The sequence below is a fragment of the Canis lupus genome, chromosome 1, assembly GCF_003254725.2.
Source record: "Canis lupus dingo isolate Sandy chromosome 1, ASM325472v2, whole genome shotgun sequence".
Lineage (NCBI taxonomy): Eukaryota > Metazoa > Chordata > Mammalia > Carnivora > Canidae > Canis > Canis lupus.
Genome location: NC_064243.1, coordinates 91,907,326 through 91,927,496, shown reverse-complemented (window position 1 = coordinate 91,927,496; position 20,171 = coordinate 91,907,326). Strand labels below are relative to the sequence as shown.

The 20,171-nt window shown below is 37.8% G+C and overlaps 1 protein-coding gene across 40 annotated transcripts in view; it reads left to right on the top strand.

Moving 5' to 3' along the window:
- Positions 1-20,171, top strand: part of RFX3 (regulatory factor X3) — a 288,998-nt gene that overhangs the window by 244,685 nt on the left and 24,142 nt on the right. For all 40 annotated transcript variants that reach the window (XM_049092573.1, XM_035712800.2, XM_025423429.3 and 37 more), the window contains 2 exons: positions 6,097-6,305; positions 15,872-16,025. In XM_049092573.1, coding sequence (XP_048948530.1) covers positions 6,097-6,305; positions 15,872-16,025 — 363 coding nt within the window. The remainder of the gene's footprint in view (positions 1-6,096; positions 6,306-15,871; positions 16,026-20,171) is intronic.

Below are 20,171 nucleotides of genomic sequence, written 5' to 3'. Positions count from 1 at the left end.
AGAGGCCAGCAAGAAAATAAAATAACTGATAAAATTGAGAAAATTTTTACAAATCATGTATATGATAAAAAAAAAAAAAAGCACACAATTTAAAAAGACAGGGGGACGCCTGGGTGGCTCAGGGGTTGAATATCTGTGTTCGGCTCAGGGAGTAATCCCAGGGTCCTGGGATCGAGTCCCACTTCGAGCTCCCCACAGGGAGTCTGCTTCTCCCTCTGCCTATGTCTCTGCTTCTCTCTCTGTGTCTCTCATGAATAAATAAATAAAATCTTAATAAAAAAAGAAAAAGTCCAGTTTGAAAAGAGCAAAGATCTACAAAGCCATTTCTCCAAAGAAGGTATACAAATGGCCAATAAGCACCTGAAAAGAGAATGAACATAATTAGCCACCAGGGAGATACAGCTCCAAACCACAGTGGGATCCTGCTTCTTACCCACTAAACTCAGTATAATGAGACAGCTAATCATAAAAGGAAAGAAGGGAGTTAAAGGTGGAATATGCTACCTTAAGAAAGAGGTTACTGGGGGATCCCTGGGTGGCGCAGCGGTTTGGCGCCTGCCTTTGGCCCAGGGCGCGGGCTCCCGGTGCATGGAGCCTGCTTCTCCCTCTGCCTATGTCTCTGCCTCTCTCTCTCTCTCTGTGACTATCATAAATAAATAAAAATTAAAAAAAAAAAGAGGTTACTGATTAAAAGGAACAGTATGAAAAGTAACACAAAAGATATAGGGGGGAAATGAGGGGCACGCCACTGAACCCTCACACACAACTGATGAGAATGTCAAATGCAGCCACTTTGGAAAAAAGTCTGGCAGTTTCTCGAGAGTTACGGTGTGACTCAGCAACTTCACTCCTAGGTACCTACCAAGAGAAATGAAATCCTATCCACATGAAACTTGTACGTGGATGCTCGTAGCAGCATTATTCGTATTATTGCCAGGAAGTGGAAACAACCCATATACCTATTAACTGTGGAGCACATAAACAGAGCCACACAGTAGAATATTACTGGGCAATAAAAGGAAATGTGGTTCTGCTACCTGCTACACTGTGAGTGACCTTTGAAAAATACTGTGCTAAGCCCAAGAAGCCAGACACAAAGGACCACATAGAGCCTGATTTCCTTTTATATGGAATGTGCAGAATAGATAAGTCTATAGGAGACAGAAAGTAGGTTCATAATTGCCTGAGTTCTAGGGACTGGGAATTGAAAGGTGATAGATGGGGGAGGGTTCTTTGGGGGAAATGAAAACATTCTAAAATTGTGGTGATAGATGCACAACTCTCAATGTTCTACAAAAAGCCATTGAATGATATACTTCAAAACGAATGAATTGTATGATACAAGAATCATATCTCAATAAAACTTAAAAAAACAACCACCCAATACCTTTGAGTTAAAATAAACCATGAATTACTCCCATCTCCTAGAAATTTTAATCTGTGGTTCTGGTCTACTTTTGTGATTTAAATATATCAAAAAGTAATATTTGGAGTTGATTCAGTTTAGGGTATAGTAATTAGTTGAGTTCATTCTGAATTTCATGGATTGAGCTCAAACTCCCAGTGATGTGAAGTTTTAAGCAATCTGTCTTTCTGTGTATCTTATATATCTGTGTACAAACAAGTATAAATACACACGTGCAAACATAAAATGTTTATAAGAACAGACTCTCAGGTTTGCAAAGCCATTAACTTTACAACGTTCAATGAAATTTATGTTAACTGATTTTGGTTAGAATACGAAATGCCCATATTACCTTAAAATTTATTCCATAATGTTTCTTTCAAATCTTCATTCAGAAAAGATCCTTTTAAAAGTAGCTTTAAAAAAGCTGAGATAGTAAGGCAACTTGTAGTTTCAAGTGTTAAGTAAGTTACGTAACAGAAAACATAAAGAATGATTCCTAATAATATCTGAGAAAGGTTTTTTGATGTATTTGTGTATCTGCAGCCCTATATAGTATTTATGCAAATGAGTTCCTCTGGGTTATAACCACCAACCTGAGAACATCTTTTCATATAAGTGGTGGATTATACCTCTACTCTTCTCATCCTCCACCCACCACCTGAGACTACCTTCTCCCTTCCTCTGAACTTCTCCTGGGTCTGCATAAAACCTGTATTGATTCACCATCTGTCCTCCGAGACACTTTTCCTCTCCTCAGACGACCAGGAACATAGTGGCGTGCCCTCTGTTTCCCCAACACCTTTTTTTCTCATGCTATGTTCATCTTAATCAGTAATCTCTTAGGGGAGTATGTTCCACCTTTAACTCCTTTCTTTCGTTTTGTTTGGAGCTTTGCCCGGTTTTTGGAGAGTCCTCTAGAGTTCTCGACCTTCTTCCACCTTTCATCCCACTTTTGTCACGCTGTCTTGTTCATCTGGAGGTTGTCCTTGCCCCCTTGACAGGGGATCTCAGTAAAAAGGATGTGTATGAGTGGTGCTTTTGAAGTAAGAAGGCTTTAATGTAAAACGATGAGATTACACTTAAGTGTCAACATTATCATGCTCTTAAGAGCTTGGAAGTACTAAAAGGTTTTCTTCAGGATATCCATAAATCTTTTTCACCACTTCATTCTTCTCAATTAACTCATCTTTTGCTTATGTATTCAAGATAATCTTTCTAGGGGCACCCGGATGGCTCAGTCAGTTAAGCATCTGACTCTTGATTTTGGCTCAGGTCATGGTCTCAGGTCCTGAGATTGAGCCCCACGTTGGGCTCCATGCTCAGCAAGGAGTCTACTGGAGATTCTCTTTTTCTTCCTCTTCCTCTGCCCCTACCCCTATTTGTGCATGTACTGTCTCTTTCTCTCTTTCTCTCTAAAATGCATAAAGAAATCTTTTTAAAAAGGCAATCTTTCTACTATAGTATAATTGGTTTTCTGTTTTATTTAATTGATAGCATTGGGCAGCCCAGGTGGCTCAGCGGTTTAGCACCACCTTTAGCCCAGGGCCTGATCCTGGAGATCCAGGATCGAGTCCCACATCAGGCTCCCTTGCATGGAGCCTGCTTCTCCCTCTGCCTGTGTCTCTGCCTCTCTCTCTCTCTCTCTCTCTCTCTGTGTGTCTCTCATGAATAAATAAATAAAATCTTTAAAAAAATTGATAGCATTGCAGAGGTATTTTGTGTGTGCGTGTAAGTGGATAGTTTTTATCCACATTAAGGGAAAATAGGTTTAGTGGGTTGACCTGGTAAATTAACCATTGGGTACACTTGTGTTTGCTTAATTAAAAGACATTCCAATTTTGAAACTACCGACTCCTTATCATTTTGGATATAATCTATTTGTAAGTTAAGAACATCTTTAGTGTTCTTCTTAGCTTTTTCCATTTATAGAGCTGAAATGTCCAAATTCCTCTCACAAGGGAATATTTACAGTGTACCCTATTGTTAGTTTATCTTCAATCTCCAGAGTAGTAAAATGACATATAATGTAATTTGAAAAGCCAGAATAATGTCCTGTGGTTTTATTTCTCTAAGTTAGTTTTCAGTTCCAATCATCCTCTTTGCTAAAACTAACTTCCAAGTAAATAGTGAGTTTGAATTTATGGTAAGAAAGGAAATTAAATTCCTCCAAAGATAACCAATGAGTTCCTCCTCCCAACCCCTCCCCTGTTATCCATGCACAAACAAATAAAAAAAAGCAACCCTCCCTACAATCGGTATAGAGCTTTAGTTTTGCAAAATGAGAGTTCTAGGGATTGATCACATAATAAGGAACATATCGTTAACAGTCCTAGACTGTACCCTTAAAACTGGTTGAGATGATAAATTCTGTTGTTTTTTACCACAATTTTAAAAAGTGCTTAGACATTAATGGAAAAAAAAACAAAAAAAAACAAAAAAAAAACCAAGCCAAAACAACCTTCGCTATTCGCTATCCTTTCCTTGATGCCTAAATTCTTCCCTGGGTGCTCTCCTAGACTCTAAATATAAAATTTCAGGGTCATTTGACAGTATATACTGATAAAGCTTAACTATTCTCCTTATATAATTCTATCATAAAAGAGTAAGTGCAGAATTTGCAAAGATGTAGCTTCAATATAGCTAATTCTAGCATTCCTCCTAATAGTAAAGCATCGTGAGGAACGTGAATGTCTAACTGTATGGAATTGGTTATGAAAATAATGGTATATTCATGCATGAAAGCAAATTCATCAGTCAACAATAAATCTAGCTCTACATTTATCTTCATGGAAATTCAGTTATCCTATATAGGTTAAGTGAAACTAAGCAGAATCTCTACTCAAATGTATAATATGATCCTTTTTTATTTTAAATATTTATGCATGTATGCATAAACGCATAGTGCATGTGAATAGTTAAAGGTTTATGCATGGGCGTGTTTAGTTATCTCTTAGTGTTGACATCTTAGATATTCCTTATATTTTGTTCCTTTGTGTGGGTTTGTATTTTCAGTTTTTTTTATAATCATATTTTGGTGTACTTAAAACATTTGAAAGTGGTCCTTAGGAGGTAAATATGAAAGACTTTATGGCTAATTAGATTAGAAAAGGGTAGTGGATGGTGTTGTCTGTTGAGGATTTAGAAGAAACTGTAGGTTTCCCTGGGGAAGTAAAATAATTCAGTTTGGGCATTTTGTATTTGAAATGCCTCCCAGTTGAAATGTCTCTTGAATAGGTAATGTCTGTATCATCAGAAGAGACTCTGGAACCACACAATGAAGATTAGTAGTTTATTCAGCTGAAACTGTCTATGTGAGTCAACTTGTTCTCTGAGAGCTCAAAGCTTGGAAACTATTACACATCCTTTCCAGAAAAATACACACATAATCACAATGTTTTAGATGTGGGATTAGGATCTTCACAGACACCCCTCCATAGGAGCTTACCTTGAGAACATTATCTGAATGCAGTGAACCCAGGTGAAGAATCCTTGTCACATCTCATTTCTCAGTTTTATACTTTGGGAAAACGAGGCCCACGTAGGTCACGTAAGTTGCTTGAGGTCAGTTCAGTTGATTTTTGCCCTGTATTAAAAGCTGCGTCCCCTGACTCTCAAACATTATACTCACAAATAATTCTATTTTGACCCCGAGAGTGTATATTTTTAAATTTTAAAAAGCCACACAGCACGGGAAACATCACAAAACGTACAGCACCTACTGAAAAGTGGCTTTAAAGTTCCTGTTCCCATGGGGTACATGGGTAGCTCGGTGGTTGAGCGTCTGCCTTTGGCTCAGGTCATGATCCTGGGGGTCCTGGGATCGAGTTCCACATCGGGCTCCCTGCAGAGAGCCTGCTTCTTCTGCCTGTGTCTCTGCCTCTCTCTCTCTCTCTCTCTCTCTCTCTCTCTCTCTCTGTCTCTCATGAATAAATAAATAAAATATTTAAACAACAAAAGTAAAGTTCCTGTTTCCATCACTGTTACTAAATATGAAACTTGCCAGTGTGACGCAGGATGGGAACTGCAGTAATTGAATTCCTAGGCAGGTAGATGTCTACATTTTCTCAAAAGTAGTTTTATTGTCATTGTTACTGTTGTTTTCAGTTCTGTGAATTCATTTGCATCCATACCCTTGCTTTGATGGCCCTTGAGATTTCCGTTCTCAATCCGTAAAACTCATACAGCATCTGCTTCTACCTTCTACCACTCAGCATTTGTTTCTCTTTGAATCCTGAGGGACCACTTGTGGCCAATTGAATCTGTTTCTCCATCTGACTTACCCTAAATCTTCTCAAATGGATTGGCTTTCAAGTTGTATCTGATGGAGGAGGGAAGAGAACGAGAGAGAACAAACTTTTGAAGGCAGCATGAGAACAATAGGATGAAAGACCCTGCCTACTGTGGGTTCAGCTTCTCCTTTTCTTAGATAATCGTATATTTGAGTCCCTCACACAGACTAGCTCGAGTAGGAAAACCAAGTCATGCTTTTGCACCACATCGTGTCTTCATGCACTAGAGCAATGTTCATTTTCCTAACAACGGGCGGGTAGTCATTCGTTTTCTTGATTCATTTCATTGTTTGAAGCTGTCATTATTAATTTCCTCTTCGTGCATAGGGTTTGCATGCTGACATGCAAGGAAAAGATGCTGAGTTGAAGTTTCCTTTTGCTTTCCATGTATTGTCCCAGGAGCAGGCCTCCTGGGTGTGCCAGTGTGATGACAACATGGTTCAGAGACTAGAAACAGACTTCAAGATGACTCTCCAGCAGCAGAGCACCCTGGAGCAGTGGGCTGCATGGCTCGACAATGTGATGATGCAGGCGCTAAAGCCCTATGAGGGAAGGCCCAGTTTTCCGAAAGCTGCCAGGCAATTCCTGCTAAAGTGGTCTTTCTACAGGTATAGCCTCAATTTTTCCTAAGCTTTCTTGAATTTTCCTGTTCTGCAACTATGTATATATGTGCATGCTTCTTAGACAGAAGGAAAAAAATCAGTGTTGACTTTGTTTGAAAACTCCCTGTTATGTAATTACCTTCAGCCCACCTCAATGATTCCAGCATCATGGACATGATCATATAGGGAAGTTTATGGGAATAAACTCTCTGTTAGGAAAGCGAAGCCACTGGCTCATGGCCCTGGAGTTGTCAGGTGGGAAGGTCTCAGGTGCTAGTCTAGGTGATGTATGCACCAGAAGTCAGGAAAGGGCCAACATCCTCCCTCTTGCAAGCGTGCACTATGTACGCTTCTTTCTTGAAGACTTAATGCCACACCCCTCCTGATTCTCTGGTGCCCTAATTTACAAACTGTGGTCTCTAGAAACCAAGAGCATCACTTTCATTTGGAAACACATTACAAAAGCGAATGCTCAGGCCCCTTCCCAAATCTACCAGAATCAGAAACTGAAGAGGTTGGTTGGTTCCAGCAATCTGTGCTTTTAAACAAGTCTTTCCGGTGATTGTGATGCATGCTCAGAACCATCCAGTTAATTTCTCAATTTTATCAGGTTAACAATTGTTTTCAAACATAGCTGCGCATTAAGAATTAGTATTAAAAAAAAATTTGTAGGTATCTCCCCAAACCCTACTGATTCAAAATCTTGGTGGAGGGGCAGTAGGGATTAGGAATAGAGGCAATCTGAAATTTTGTCTTTAGAAACTTCATCCTGGTGGTTCTAATGCATAGACAGTTTAAGAACCAATAATCTAGTAGACAGGACAATATGAATCACTTATTACTAAAATAATATAGATTTAAATACCTGTATTTTATCAACATGGAACCCTGGAAGAGAAAGCCTTTTAGGTTACAGCATAGATGATATCAAATGTTGGGAGGAGTTGTTGACCATAGGTGTGCCTCCAAAGGTTAAAAACAGCCGGTGCTCATAGGCTTATATACCTAGGATGAAATTGAGAGATGGGGTTCATTTCATAACATGAATTAGGTAAATTATGTTTCTGACCTTGGAATTTTTTCTCGTAGTGGGAGTTTGGTTTTTTTGCTTCTTTAGATGAAGGTATCTCGACTGACTCAGGCTTTAGTAAAGGCTATATATCTACTTTGGAGTTTAGGTAGTTCCTAATTTAGATCTTGTGCATCCATGCTCATATCAGAAAGTAATGACCACAGGACATTGCACACTGTGGCTGTGGGTACATCATGGTCGTCGTCTAGATCTCCATGGTGAGTCCAGAGCTAGTTGTATGGAGAGAAGGTATATGAATAAGTCACAGAGTTTGGGAACTCGTGGTACTTGTCCACCCAGAAGCCCAAACTATGAGATTTCCATCTGCTTTTGACCACCTTCATGAAGATGGAACCAGAGATCTTTTCATTATGATGATAGTTGCTTTGGTTTTTATTGTAAGTGATTTCTTTCTTTCACCTGATTTTACTTGATTTGATTCAATTCTTATTTGCTAAGCCAAAGGAGAGCTGTAAATCCACTATATATGCTTACTTAGGAGTTAACCTCATCTTACATAACAGTTTTCTGATGTCTAGCCCAGGGTCAAGTGCGGTGAACGAAAGCCTGCCTGCTTTGTATTATTGTTATTTTGTTTTTATTTTTGGACTAGAGTGATAACCACAGTTCTAGGTCTCCTACATTTGATACTTTTAGTCCTCAGAATTTGAGAAGCGCCTTGTTAAAATGCTGCCTGAGTCTGTGACCCCCTGGTATGCTGCCGTGAAGCCAGTGCTAGGTTTAGATCTGGGTGTTAATGAGAAGTATGTTGGTTGACGAGAGATGTAAGTTTTCCCTGGGTATGTGGTGAAGGTTTGGAGAACATTGTCACGGTGTCTCAAGAAGCTGCAGCAACAGTAGTGGTAATAGTCGAGTTCAGAATTTTAATTTGAGAACATTTCTTAAGATTTCAGATATTCTCCCATTTACCTGTGACTTGATTTTTTTTTTTAATTCAAACACTTTCTTCTCAGAAAGTCAGGCAGATGGTATATGTATTTCATGAATTATTGGTGAAACCAAAGTTATACAAGCTGGTTCTTCCAAAACCTCTGTGGCCCAAAGCAGAGTGCATTCTCTATATCAGAAAATGCAAGTTTTTTTTCTTTCTTACTGCTTTCTTATGTTGTTATGTCAGACTTGCCTTACTCCTTCCTGTGAGGTTTTTTTTTTTCTATATTTAGTTGATATCATTTTAGAAATACATCCCTGGTGCCTCCATCTCCACAGAGATCTGTTGCAAGTATCTTGAAAGGAGAGAAAATTACTTACTTGTATTTCTTGTTCTCTGCAGATACACAAACCCAGTAGATCATCACTTGCCTGCCCTCTGTCCTCCCTGAGTCGGGGATAATTGGCTTGTTATTATTAGACACTATTATGGTTATTATTTTTATTTCAAAAAGACTCAGAGGCATATAGCTCAGGACCACGGAAGGAAAGGCATATTCAGACAGATACATACCTCCTACTGGTAGGCAAAGTCCATAGCTTAGAAACCCAAGAGCCTTTAAAATCCAAACTGTTTTTTTTTTTTTTTTACTGCGGCAGAAGAACATATTGAGTAATGAAAACTGCATTCACAAAGTATCAGAGTAGCAGAACTACAAAGTATTTTTTTTTCAGGCTTTTGGCATTGTAATAAGAATTTGGCAGTCATAGACACAGACCCTTTGTGTTCTGAAGTCAGGTAATATCACAATTTTTAAAGTTCTGTGTATATATTTACATGCATACAAATACAGAAATGGGCTGGCAGAGAATCGTAATAGCAGCAGTTGATGGGCAGACACCACTCTGCTCCAAATGGGAGTCTCTCCTTGCCTAACCTGGCTTTGAGTAACTGCCATTGGCTCCCTGGGAGGTAGAAAAAAAAATATTACCACCTTTCTTGGGCAGAAATGGAGAAGTTATGTGGGCCATTTCTCAGCTTGCGTGTTTTGTGGTTAACAGAACATTCCTCAGAGCCACCCTGAGGGTCATCCCAATATCCCATTTTTCAAGAACAAAACTTATAGCTTTGCTACAGTGACTTGAAAGAGAGAGAGTACAGGGAACGTAGCTTCCCTACAACTGGACAATTTATACATCTCCCAAATGGTAATATTCTTTTGGAATCAACTGTAAGCCCTGTTTGAGAAAAGAGAGTTTGCATGGGGATACGTGACATATCCCCACACCCTCCTAAGAAGAGATAGTCTAAGTATCATTTTTTAGGGTATATATTTAATCTTCCAGACCCTAGTTACAAAGATAAATAAACAAGGGGGTTTCTCATGTTATAAAACAATTAACTTTAGAACTCTGATTTTAAAACAAGTTGAGTTTATGGTAATTTAGCAACATGAAATCCAGTGGAGTCTGTTTTGCAACATACTTACAGAAGTCTGAGTCTGAAAAGAAGTTTCCAATTAAACTGTTAATTGTGTCATTTAATACTTGGCTTATAGGGCAAAAGCCCAACCTAGAGAGAGATACTACAGTAGACATGGGATTAATAATGCAATTCGGCTGATTCTTTTCTAAACACGGGACAGTAATTTCATGGCATGCTTATCAGTATTTGGTAAAAATAGGTATTATGACGGAAGGTCAGTAGATTTTTGTTTGTTTGTTTTCAAACAGATTTTGGTATTATGTGTGTATAAGGTAATTGCCTAACTGTCCAAAAGTTTCTAGAGACACTTAGAATAAAATCCAAGGTCTTGTTATGCTCTACAAGACCCAACATAGACCAGCCAGTACTGACCCCAGACCCATTGTGTCTTCTTCTCTTTCCTTACTGTCTTCCAGCCACATGAGCCTCCCGGCTGTCCTTTGAACACATCAATCATGGTTCTGCCTCAAAGCCTTTGTGTTTGCTCTCATTTCTGCCAGGAAAGCTCACATGTTCACATGGATTACTTCAATCCAGTTTCTGCTCAGCTGTATCACCTTCTCAGAAAAAATTTACTTGACAACCTAACTTAAAATGCCAGCCCCCATCACTCCCTGACCTCTTTCCCTGATTTATGTTTTTTCCATAGGATTTATCACTACCTGAATTTGTATTTTATATCTACTTGTGTTTTTCTCAACCTTTTCTCTAGAGTGTGAGTTCTGTTGAAACCAAAATTTCATCTGACTTGCTCTGGAACAAGACCCTGTTTGGCACAGAGTAGGGATGCCGTAAACAGCTATTGAGTGGATGAACGTAAATCCTCTTGGGAAAAAACAATGGACTCTGCATGTCCATAGTGATGTCAGAAAGCTACTCAATATGAATACTTTCCTTAGTATTAACATGATTTCAGGATGATTCTATCTTAAGGGAAATATAAAGAACCCAAACTTGAATTTAAAAAATGAATATATGTTATGTATAATTTCATTCTATATCTGTGATATTTATCCCTGCCAAGATTTTTTGACATTCAACTGACCCAGAATTGGTTTTTTTTATATTTATAATGTCATCTTTTAAAATAAACATTTTTTTAAAAGATTTTATTTATTTACTCATGAGAGAGACAGAGAGAGAAAGAGAAAGAGAGGCAGAGACACAGGCAGAGGGAGAAGCAGGCTCTATGCAGGGAGTCTGATGTGGGACTCGATCCTGGGTCTCCAGGATCAGGCCCTGGGCTGAAGGCGGCGCTAAACCACTGAGCCACCCAGGCTGCCCTAAAATAAACATTTTAAAAAATGAAATCAGTACATGAAATATTACGAATGACCAGGAAGGGCACCTGGCTGGCTCAGTCAGTAGAGCCTACAACTCTTGACCTGGGGGTTATAAGTTCAAGCCTCATGTTAGGTGTAGCTTACTTAAAAATAATTTCTGGGACACCTGGGTTGCTCAGCAGTTGAGTGTCTGCATTTGGCTCAAGGCATGATTCCGGGGTCCTGGGATCAAGTCCTGCATCGGGCTCCCTGTGAGGAGCCTGCTTCTCCCTCTGCCTGTGCCGCTGCCTCTCTCTCTGTGTCTCTTGTGAATAAATAAATAAAAATTTTAAAATAATAAATAAAATAATTTTTAAATTTTATTATTTTTTAAAGATTTTATTTATTTATTTATTTATTTATTTGAGAGAGAGAGAGAGAGAGAGTGAGCACAAGTGAGGGGAGGGGCAGAGAGAGAGAATACCCAAGCTGACTCCTGCTGAGCATGGAGCCTGACACAGGACTCTATCCCACAAACCATGAGATCAGGAACTGAGCCGAAACCAAGAGTCAGGTGCTTAACCAACTGAACCACCTGGGGGCCTCCAAATTAAATCTTTTTAAAAAATTAGCAAGGAATAAACTTACATCATTCATAATTTTAATACCCAGAAATAACCACCGGTAAATTGTTGGGGCTTTTTTTAGTGTGATATAAAATTGGAATCCAGTTGTTTACCATAGTCTATTACCTATATCTTTCCTTTAACATTTGTCATTTAACATTATATCTTACACATTTCTTGTTGTTAAACATCTTTAAAAATATAACTTTTTAATGTACTCCCAATATTCAATATTATATGTACATCTCACACATTATTCAAACATTACCTTTCCTGCTTATTCTTAGGCATTTAGGTGGTTTTTGGCATTGTGATACAACGATAAAAAATACTGTAATCTTTGTATGAAATTGCCCCTGTTTCTTCAGACACATTCTGGTTAAAAGATTTGAACTTTTTACAGCGACTAACACTGTATTAATGAAGTGTGCTTAGTGCTAATAAATTCCCATTTACTTAAGAGTAGGATTTAAAAAAAACACAACTATAAGATAGTTGTTCTATTAAATAGACTCCTATATATTTTACTTCTTTAACTTGACATAATATCATGGACTCTTTTCCATGTACCTACCTTTATGTCTGGTTTTCCTCATTTCTTTAAATTCTTGCATACAGTTTGTATGTGACTGAGCCCTAATTTGTAATTTGTTTAATCAACATTGACTGATGGGATAGATATTTGGTTTTCCCTCCTAGTTTCTCACCGATATAAATATTGCTACAATTAAAACTTATCTTTGTTCATTTATGTAAATTTATGGAATTAGAATTGCTAGGTCAAAGGTTTTTTGCATTTTTAATTTTGATAAATATTGCCAAATTTCCCTTCATGAATTTATACACATAGAAATAGTAAATGAGAATGCTTTTCCCATCTTCTCTGCAACACTGGATCTCCTCATCTCTTGCAGTGTGATAGGTGATATTTAACTAGCAATTTTTAAAAATTTGAATAAGATTATTCATATTTTTGAATATTTGTTAGCCATTTGTCTTCTCTGGTATATATTATAAATATTTACCCTCTTCAACAAGAGATGCAGTTAGGAGCAAGTTTTCTGTTTCTGTAGGACTTGATTTTTCAAAATTATTTACTTCACATGATCAAGTTGGGATCAGTCCAGGTAAAAATGTTATGCAACATTTTATTGTTACTTTTGTGTTGTGTTTGCTTTGCTCTTTTAAGTAGAGGTTTCTCTGCCTTTTAAGATTTTTCTATAGAAAAATAATTGTTTAATTTCAAACAGCTATTATATATATATTTATTATTTTATAAGTGGGTTATGTGTCATTGAATTTTAGGAAAGAGCATAGAATTATAAACAATTTTGTATCTATGGCATATGAATGAAAGAATCTATTTTTAATAACTCACAGAGTTCTAAACTCGAAGATTCACTAAGGTATTTGAGTCTAAGGAATTATTCACTAGAACTAGTGTATATGTTAATGAATATATCATTAACTCTAATATATGTAGTACTGTGGTAATTGATACTTTTTTAATTCCAGTGTAATTAACATACATATTAATTTCAGGTGTACAATATAGTGATTCAACCATGCTATACATTACTCAGTACTCATCACAATAATTGTACTCTTAATCCTCATCACCTATTTCACCCATTCCCCCTACTCACCTCCCCTCTAAAAAACCATCAGTTTGTTCTCTGTAGTTAAGAGTATGTTTTTTATGGTTTGTCTTTGTTTTCTCTTTGTTTTGTTTCTTAAAATCTGCATATGAGTGAAATCATATGGTATTTTTCTTTCTCTGACTGACATTTCACTTAACTTTATACTCTAAATCATCCCTGTCATTGCAAATGGCAAGATTTCATTCTTTTTATGGCTGAGTAGTATTTCAGTATATGTGTGTGTGTGTGTGTGTGTGTGTGTGTGTGTGTGTGTTATCTTCTTTATCCATTCATCTATCAATGGATGGACACTTGTGCTGCTCCCATAATTGAGCTATTGTAAGTAATGTAATAAACATAGGGGTGCATATATCTTTTCAAGTCAGTGTTTTCATATTCTTTGGGTAAATACCCAGTAGTGGGATTACTGGATCATCTGGTAATTCTATTTGTAATTTTTTGAGGAACCTCCATACTGTTTTTCACAGTGGTTGCCCCAGTTTGCATTCCCACCAACAGTGCATGATTTTAGCCATTCTGACAGATGTGAGGTGATACCTCATTGTGGATTTGGTTAGTATTTCCCTGATGATGAGTGATGTTGAACATCTTTTCATGTGTCTGTTGGCCATTTGTATGTCTTCTTTGGAGAAATGTCTGTTTGTGTTTTCTGCCCATGTTTTAATTGGATTGTTGTGTTTTGAGTATATGTATTGAATTATATAAGCTCTTTATATATTTTGGATACTAACCCTTTATTGGATATGTCATTCGCAAATATCTTCTCCCATTCAGTAGGCTGTCTCTTAGGCTTTTTTGATTGTTTCCTTTGCTGTGCAGAAGCTTTTTATTTTGGTATAATCCCAATAGTTTATTTTCGCTTTTGTTTCTCTTGCTTCAGGAGACATATAGAAAAATGTTGCTACAGCCAATGTCAGAGAAATTAGTAATGGGGTAGTTTTCTTAAGATCTCAAATACGTAATATCATTTGACCCTCAGACTAACCTTGAACCTTAAAATGTTGAATGGTGTGCTTACGATTAAGATCACATTGTGATTAACATGAGTCTATCTCACTCTAAACTCCTGCTTCTCCTTCTCTTTAACAAATAAGTCCACTAATGAGAGGTCTGCTGCCATCATCATATAATAACCTCCTGTTCTTACTGCTACAACCAACTGAGAATGAGAAGCTCATCTCTTCCTGTTCTGTATAATTATAACCACTTATGTTTAAGTAGTGATCTGTTCATTCATAAGTTTATTGCACATCCTTAAAATAATCCTGTACATTAGGTGAGACCAAGACCATAGCTTTTATTTTCACCCAAGAAGAGAAACAGTCTCAGGGAAGTGATTTGTTTGAAGTCGACAGAGAATTAATGAAGAGCCAGAATCAGAATGTAGGGCTTAGAGTTTCAGATGTACCATGATCATCTGCCACTTGTGAAACTGGATGTATAGAATTTGATATATTAATAGCCTCTACATAAATAAAGTTGACAATGAAACAGAAAAGAGAAGTACAGTCTTTTTCCATCTGCCTGACATTTTACAATTCTTCATTGCAAAGCAGGCTTTGGGAATATCAGCCTATACATTTGTGAGATCCTCTCTCTTCCACCTATCTAAGAATATAATAGCTGTTTTAGCCCTTCTAGGCCAAAAATCTCTAGAAAAGACCATGAAATGAAAGTGATAAGAAACACACACAGAGACACCCGACTCTGACTCTAAGTTAGAAATAATAAGGAGGTTTGAAGTACATGAACAAGCTCCAAGACTGGCACATCTTCAGTGAGGACAAAATTTTATTTAGAACTGCTTTCCATTTTAAATATAATAGAGTATATTGTTAGTATTAATAATATTCATATTTTGGTATCATATTTTATAAATTCACATTTTTCAAAGATAGGCATTTCTTAATTATTTTTATTATACTTATTTCCAATGGAAAATCATCTTAATTTAAATGGACATCAGTAAGAAACTGGAATCACTTAATAAATTTACCTTCTAATAGGATTTGCAGGGATCCCTGTACATACTCGTGTACATTCTCTATTGCCACATCTGGGAACATTACTTAGTATATTTTGCAATCTTTGTATGGCACAAATACCTATTTATTCCAAAGTGTCCATCCGAAGTTATTATCACCAAGAGGTGGTGACACATTGCTTACCCATCAAAAAAGATTGTCACTTTGAGTTGCTTTTTCTTATGGTGGCGATGAATTGTCAGTGTTTCAAAAATCTTTTTTTTTTTTTTTTTAATTTAGTTCTGGTCCCATCTGTGAGAGTAATAGAATCAGAAGACTCACCTATAACAGTAAGATGGTTTTTCCCAGCAAAGATCTGTCTAGATCTGATAAGGATCTAACCAAAGCTGGCTAAGGGGGCCCTCTTTAACCACCCTATTTAAACGAGTTGAGCCAACTGCTTTCAGTAATGAAATTATTCCATGGCAGGTTGTGTGGTACACCAGCCTTTTTGACCCTCTGGCTTAACTTCTTTTAGGAGGAAAAGTAGGTTGAACTCTCATCCTGGTCACTAATACTGGCTGCATATATGTCTTCTCTCTTGAAACAGCTCAATGGTTATTCGGGACTTAACCTTACGCAGTGCTGCTAGCTTTGGCTCCTTCCACCTGATCCGTCTACTCTACGATGAGTATATGTTCTACTTAGTAGAACATCGTGTTGCTCAGGCAACAGGAGAGACACCCATAGCAGTCATGGGCGAGGTAAGAGAGGCCAAAAGAGCTGTGACTCATGGGGCTTTGAATAAAGGAACTGAATTTCATTTTAATTTAAATATATTATTTATTGATTAAAGTGATGGTTCCTCACCGATGAAGACCCTGCGGGGCTATGGAGTTATTGTAGGGGGGTCCTCACATCCCTCTGTTTATATGTAATTTTTAATTAAAAGATTCTAAAATTATATATTATATCATGTGAAAATTCCTGGCATGTTTCAATATATTATAAAGGTGTCTATGTAAAAGAAAAGTTTGAGAATCACTGGACTGAGAAAACCTTTATTGAATGGAAAGTGAGTAAGATTGATGCTGCTGATAAGGCAAAGGGCTTGGAATACAGAAGGAAAAGTTTAACATGTATTCTTGTAGGCTTTGTCCAAGTGCCCAGGAACAAAAGAAATGATTCTATTTCAGAAGGATAGTAACAGTGATGATGGTGACAATAGCTAACATTTCTGGGGCACTGACTAGGTGCCAGGCACAACTCAAAGTCCTTTATATGTAACAAAGCTCTGGACACTTTTTGAGACAGGTACAACTTTATCCTTTTTTTCACAGATGAGTATCTGAGGTTGATGGAAAAAGCCTAGGACACAGATGAAATGTTTATGTAGCTAGTTAGTGGTGGAGACCTGTTTGGAATACTCAGGCTCTGATTTTCACACTCAGGCTTCTAATTGCGGAAGATATGAAAAAGAAAACATCCTCTTCAGAATTTTTAGATAGAAAACAAAAATGTCTTATTTTCAACACGTCTCAAAAAGCTAACACTGAAGTAAATGTACACAAGGAGCAGTTAATATGATGAGGGATAGATGCAGAAATGCCCAAGTAAATCCCCACTAGCTCATTTTGTTGTACTGAATTGGGGGGTGGTCCTTCAGATCTTGCTAGATTATACCAAATCACAGAATATTACAAATGACCCGAAGCAATAAAGAAGACAAGTTCATTTGGAAGCTGTTCATATGTGCTTATTTAAATTTAAAAAGTCAAAGTAAATACTAGATGCTTTTCCTAGTTTAATAAATATGATAATAAAGGTATAAATTAAAAATATATTAAAATATCTCAAGGAGCTTTATAAGTGTTCTCATATAAATAAAAGCCATGTCAAACTTCAGAATGTTGGGTAAAAGATTCCTCTTACCCTCTCCTTAAAATCCCTTGTTGTGTGCTGATCTGTATGTGTTTGTGTGATGTTCCTTAATGGTGATTGTACTTAAGTCATGCCAGTTATATATATAATATGTGCAAGATTAAGCAAGGATTGTTAAAGCTTTTAGACGATAGGCAGGACCTTGTAGAACTAAAACAATCTGGACTTTCTTATATTTGACCTTCCTTTACTGCCCCTTGCAGTAGTTGTCTTACAGATGCCTGGTTGCAAAATGCCCAGTTGGCATAGAGATTAAGTACTGCAACATTTCTCAAGTCAGCACTCCCAACTTCTGAAACAGACATGCCTTTCAGTGTATTTCACACATCTGCCAGCCACCTCATATGTTCTGGGACTTCTTGAACAAGGTGGTCAGCATAATGATAACAGGGATTCTGATGAACACATGTAGCTAATCCTGACATGTGGTCTTTGCATCTTGAGGGTACAAGGACAGTGGAGCCGTCACACCGTGTGAGGACTCAGCAAGCACCTCACACACTTATATAAGCAGCGCTGACTCACCAGGGTTAAGATAGGGTCTCTTATAGTCAGTACTGCCAACTAACCAGGCTGAGAGGCGTTCTTTTGTTTTGTTTTGTTTTTTTACTTTATGTAAACAGTGTAAATGAGTATGATGCTTTCCCACCTGAGGTCAAGATATGATAGGAATAAAATCTAGATTAGAAAATGAGGTATAAAATACCTTCTGTAAATCAAAAGATCTAAGCACACCTCTTGATTTCTTTGCTTCATCTCTCCTTACCCAAATGATAGGACAGTCCTTTGAGTTGTCTGCACTCATCCCATTATTCAGCCCAGGCCAATCAAGACTAATTTTATAGGTTTGTTCTCCTCATACAACCTTGGTGGCCTCATAGATCTGTTGGCCATTATAGACCTGGAGGTCATGGTCATATTTTCGTATCTAAAATTTCTTGATTCTTGGGAAAAGGAAAAGGAAATTCAAGAAAACAGAAGGCTATTTTCTCATGTGTTACTCCCATGTTATCCTACGCCTACCCGAGAAATCAGATTGGAGGTCCAAAAGGCTTTTCCATGTTGAGGCTCAGCTGCATTTGCCCCTAGGTGATCCCTCCTCCCAAACACCAAGTCCAGAAGTGACTGTGTACACAGTGGGAACAACACCTCAGACCCCAATCCATTGAAATCCATAGAAGTCACCATTACCCTCAGTTGGAGCAATTGGTTTTCAGTCATCAATAACAACAGCAATCACAAACACAATAATAGTTCTCACTATTTATTGAGAGCCTATTACATACTTAATGAAACTAAACTCTTGATCTATCTGCTAATGGCTCTTTCTCAGTAAATGGTACCATAATTCTCAGTTGATCATGCTGGACATCTGAGCATCATCTTTTACACGACTTTCTGACTTGACCCCTATGTCCACCCAATTAGTAAGTCTGCTCTTTCCCAAACCTCCCCTAGGGCAGTCAGTATCACCTTACATAAGTGCAGAGTTGGTCATGTTACCCCTACTTAGACCCTATCAGTAGTAATCTGTCCTGTTACTTGAGGAACAAAATTCTTTCCTTGGTACACGAGGTCATGCTTGATCTGGCCCTGCCCCTCAGATTAACCTCAGCCTCCCTCTTCCTGTGCCATTTGTTGCAATCACAGTGGTCTTTTCTCTGTTCTTATTCACCCAGCTTTGCTCATCATTGTATTCCTGCATAAGTGATTCTTTCTATCAGGAACTTTCTGCCCAGTTCCTCTTGCTCATTGTAACTCCTGCTTCACGTCTTAAATATCACTTCCTCAGGGGGGCCCAGTTCCTCCAAACTACCTTAGATACTCCTGTTCTCTGTGATCTGTACTTTTACTTTTCATGCTAGAACCTGCACTGTACTTAAATCACATGGTTCTTTGTATGATATGTGTAAGTAAAGATTTAATGCCCTAGAAATAATGGAGGTCATTGAGGCAGGAGAATCTCATTCTCCTGACAATTTTGTCATTTTTAATGGTATAATTTTAGGCAAATCTTGTTCACTTATGTTGAGTCTCAGACTCATCTCCAACATTAATTTATTCATTTATGTAACAGATATTTCTTACACACCTACTATACCAAGTGCTATAATGATTGGGTTATAGTGATGAATAAAATGAATTTTGATCCTGCATTCAGGAAGCTTGCATTTTAGTCAGGGATTCATATGTACTAAATATTCACATAACTGTTGAGCTTTAAAATTAGAGAAATAGGAATATTCGAAGCAGGAGGCCTTAAGCTAGCCTAGGAGGGCCAGGGAAGGCTTTCCCCCAGCAGTGATGTTTGACATGAGATTGAGAGGGCAAAAGGAGTTAACTATGTGAAGTTAGAATTTGGGAGTAGGGGTTGTACGGAGATGTGCACACAGGTCCTGCCTGCATTGGAAGGGAGTGTGACCAAGGGGAACTTTCCATGGAAAATCTGAGGATCAAGCACCAGGGGGTCCAAATACACACCATCAGTAGAGAAGAGGTAGGATTGGATGAGGAAAGGATTGGATGAGGAAAGAAAGCCCAAAACTTCAGGTGAAGACTACACTCACATACTACTTATGTGCAGAGCACTCTTCTAAGCGCCTTATGCATATTAACAATTCAGAACAACCCTATGAATGAATACGATTATCCATGTATAAAATAATATATATTTTACAAACCATGACTTGAGACCCAGAGCCATCAAATAGCTCGCTAAGGTCACACCACCGCGAAGTTGTGAGTCAGACCCAAACCAAGCAGCCTGACCCCAGAGTTCTTGCCATTAATCCACCGTGCTTATGACTTGCTGCAGGATAGGCTAGATGGGAGCAAGAACGGTTGGGAGTCTTACCCAAACTTGGCCAGACAGTGGTTCTGCCTTATGTGTGCTTTATTTGAGAGAGGAAACAGACAGCCAACTAGATCCCAAAGTAAGGGGAAAGGTTTTCTTTTTCAAGTGACTTAGG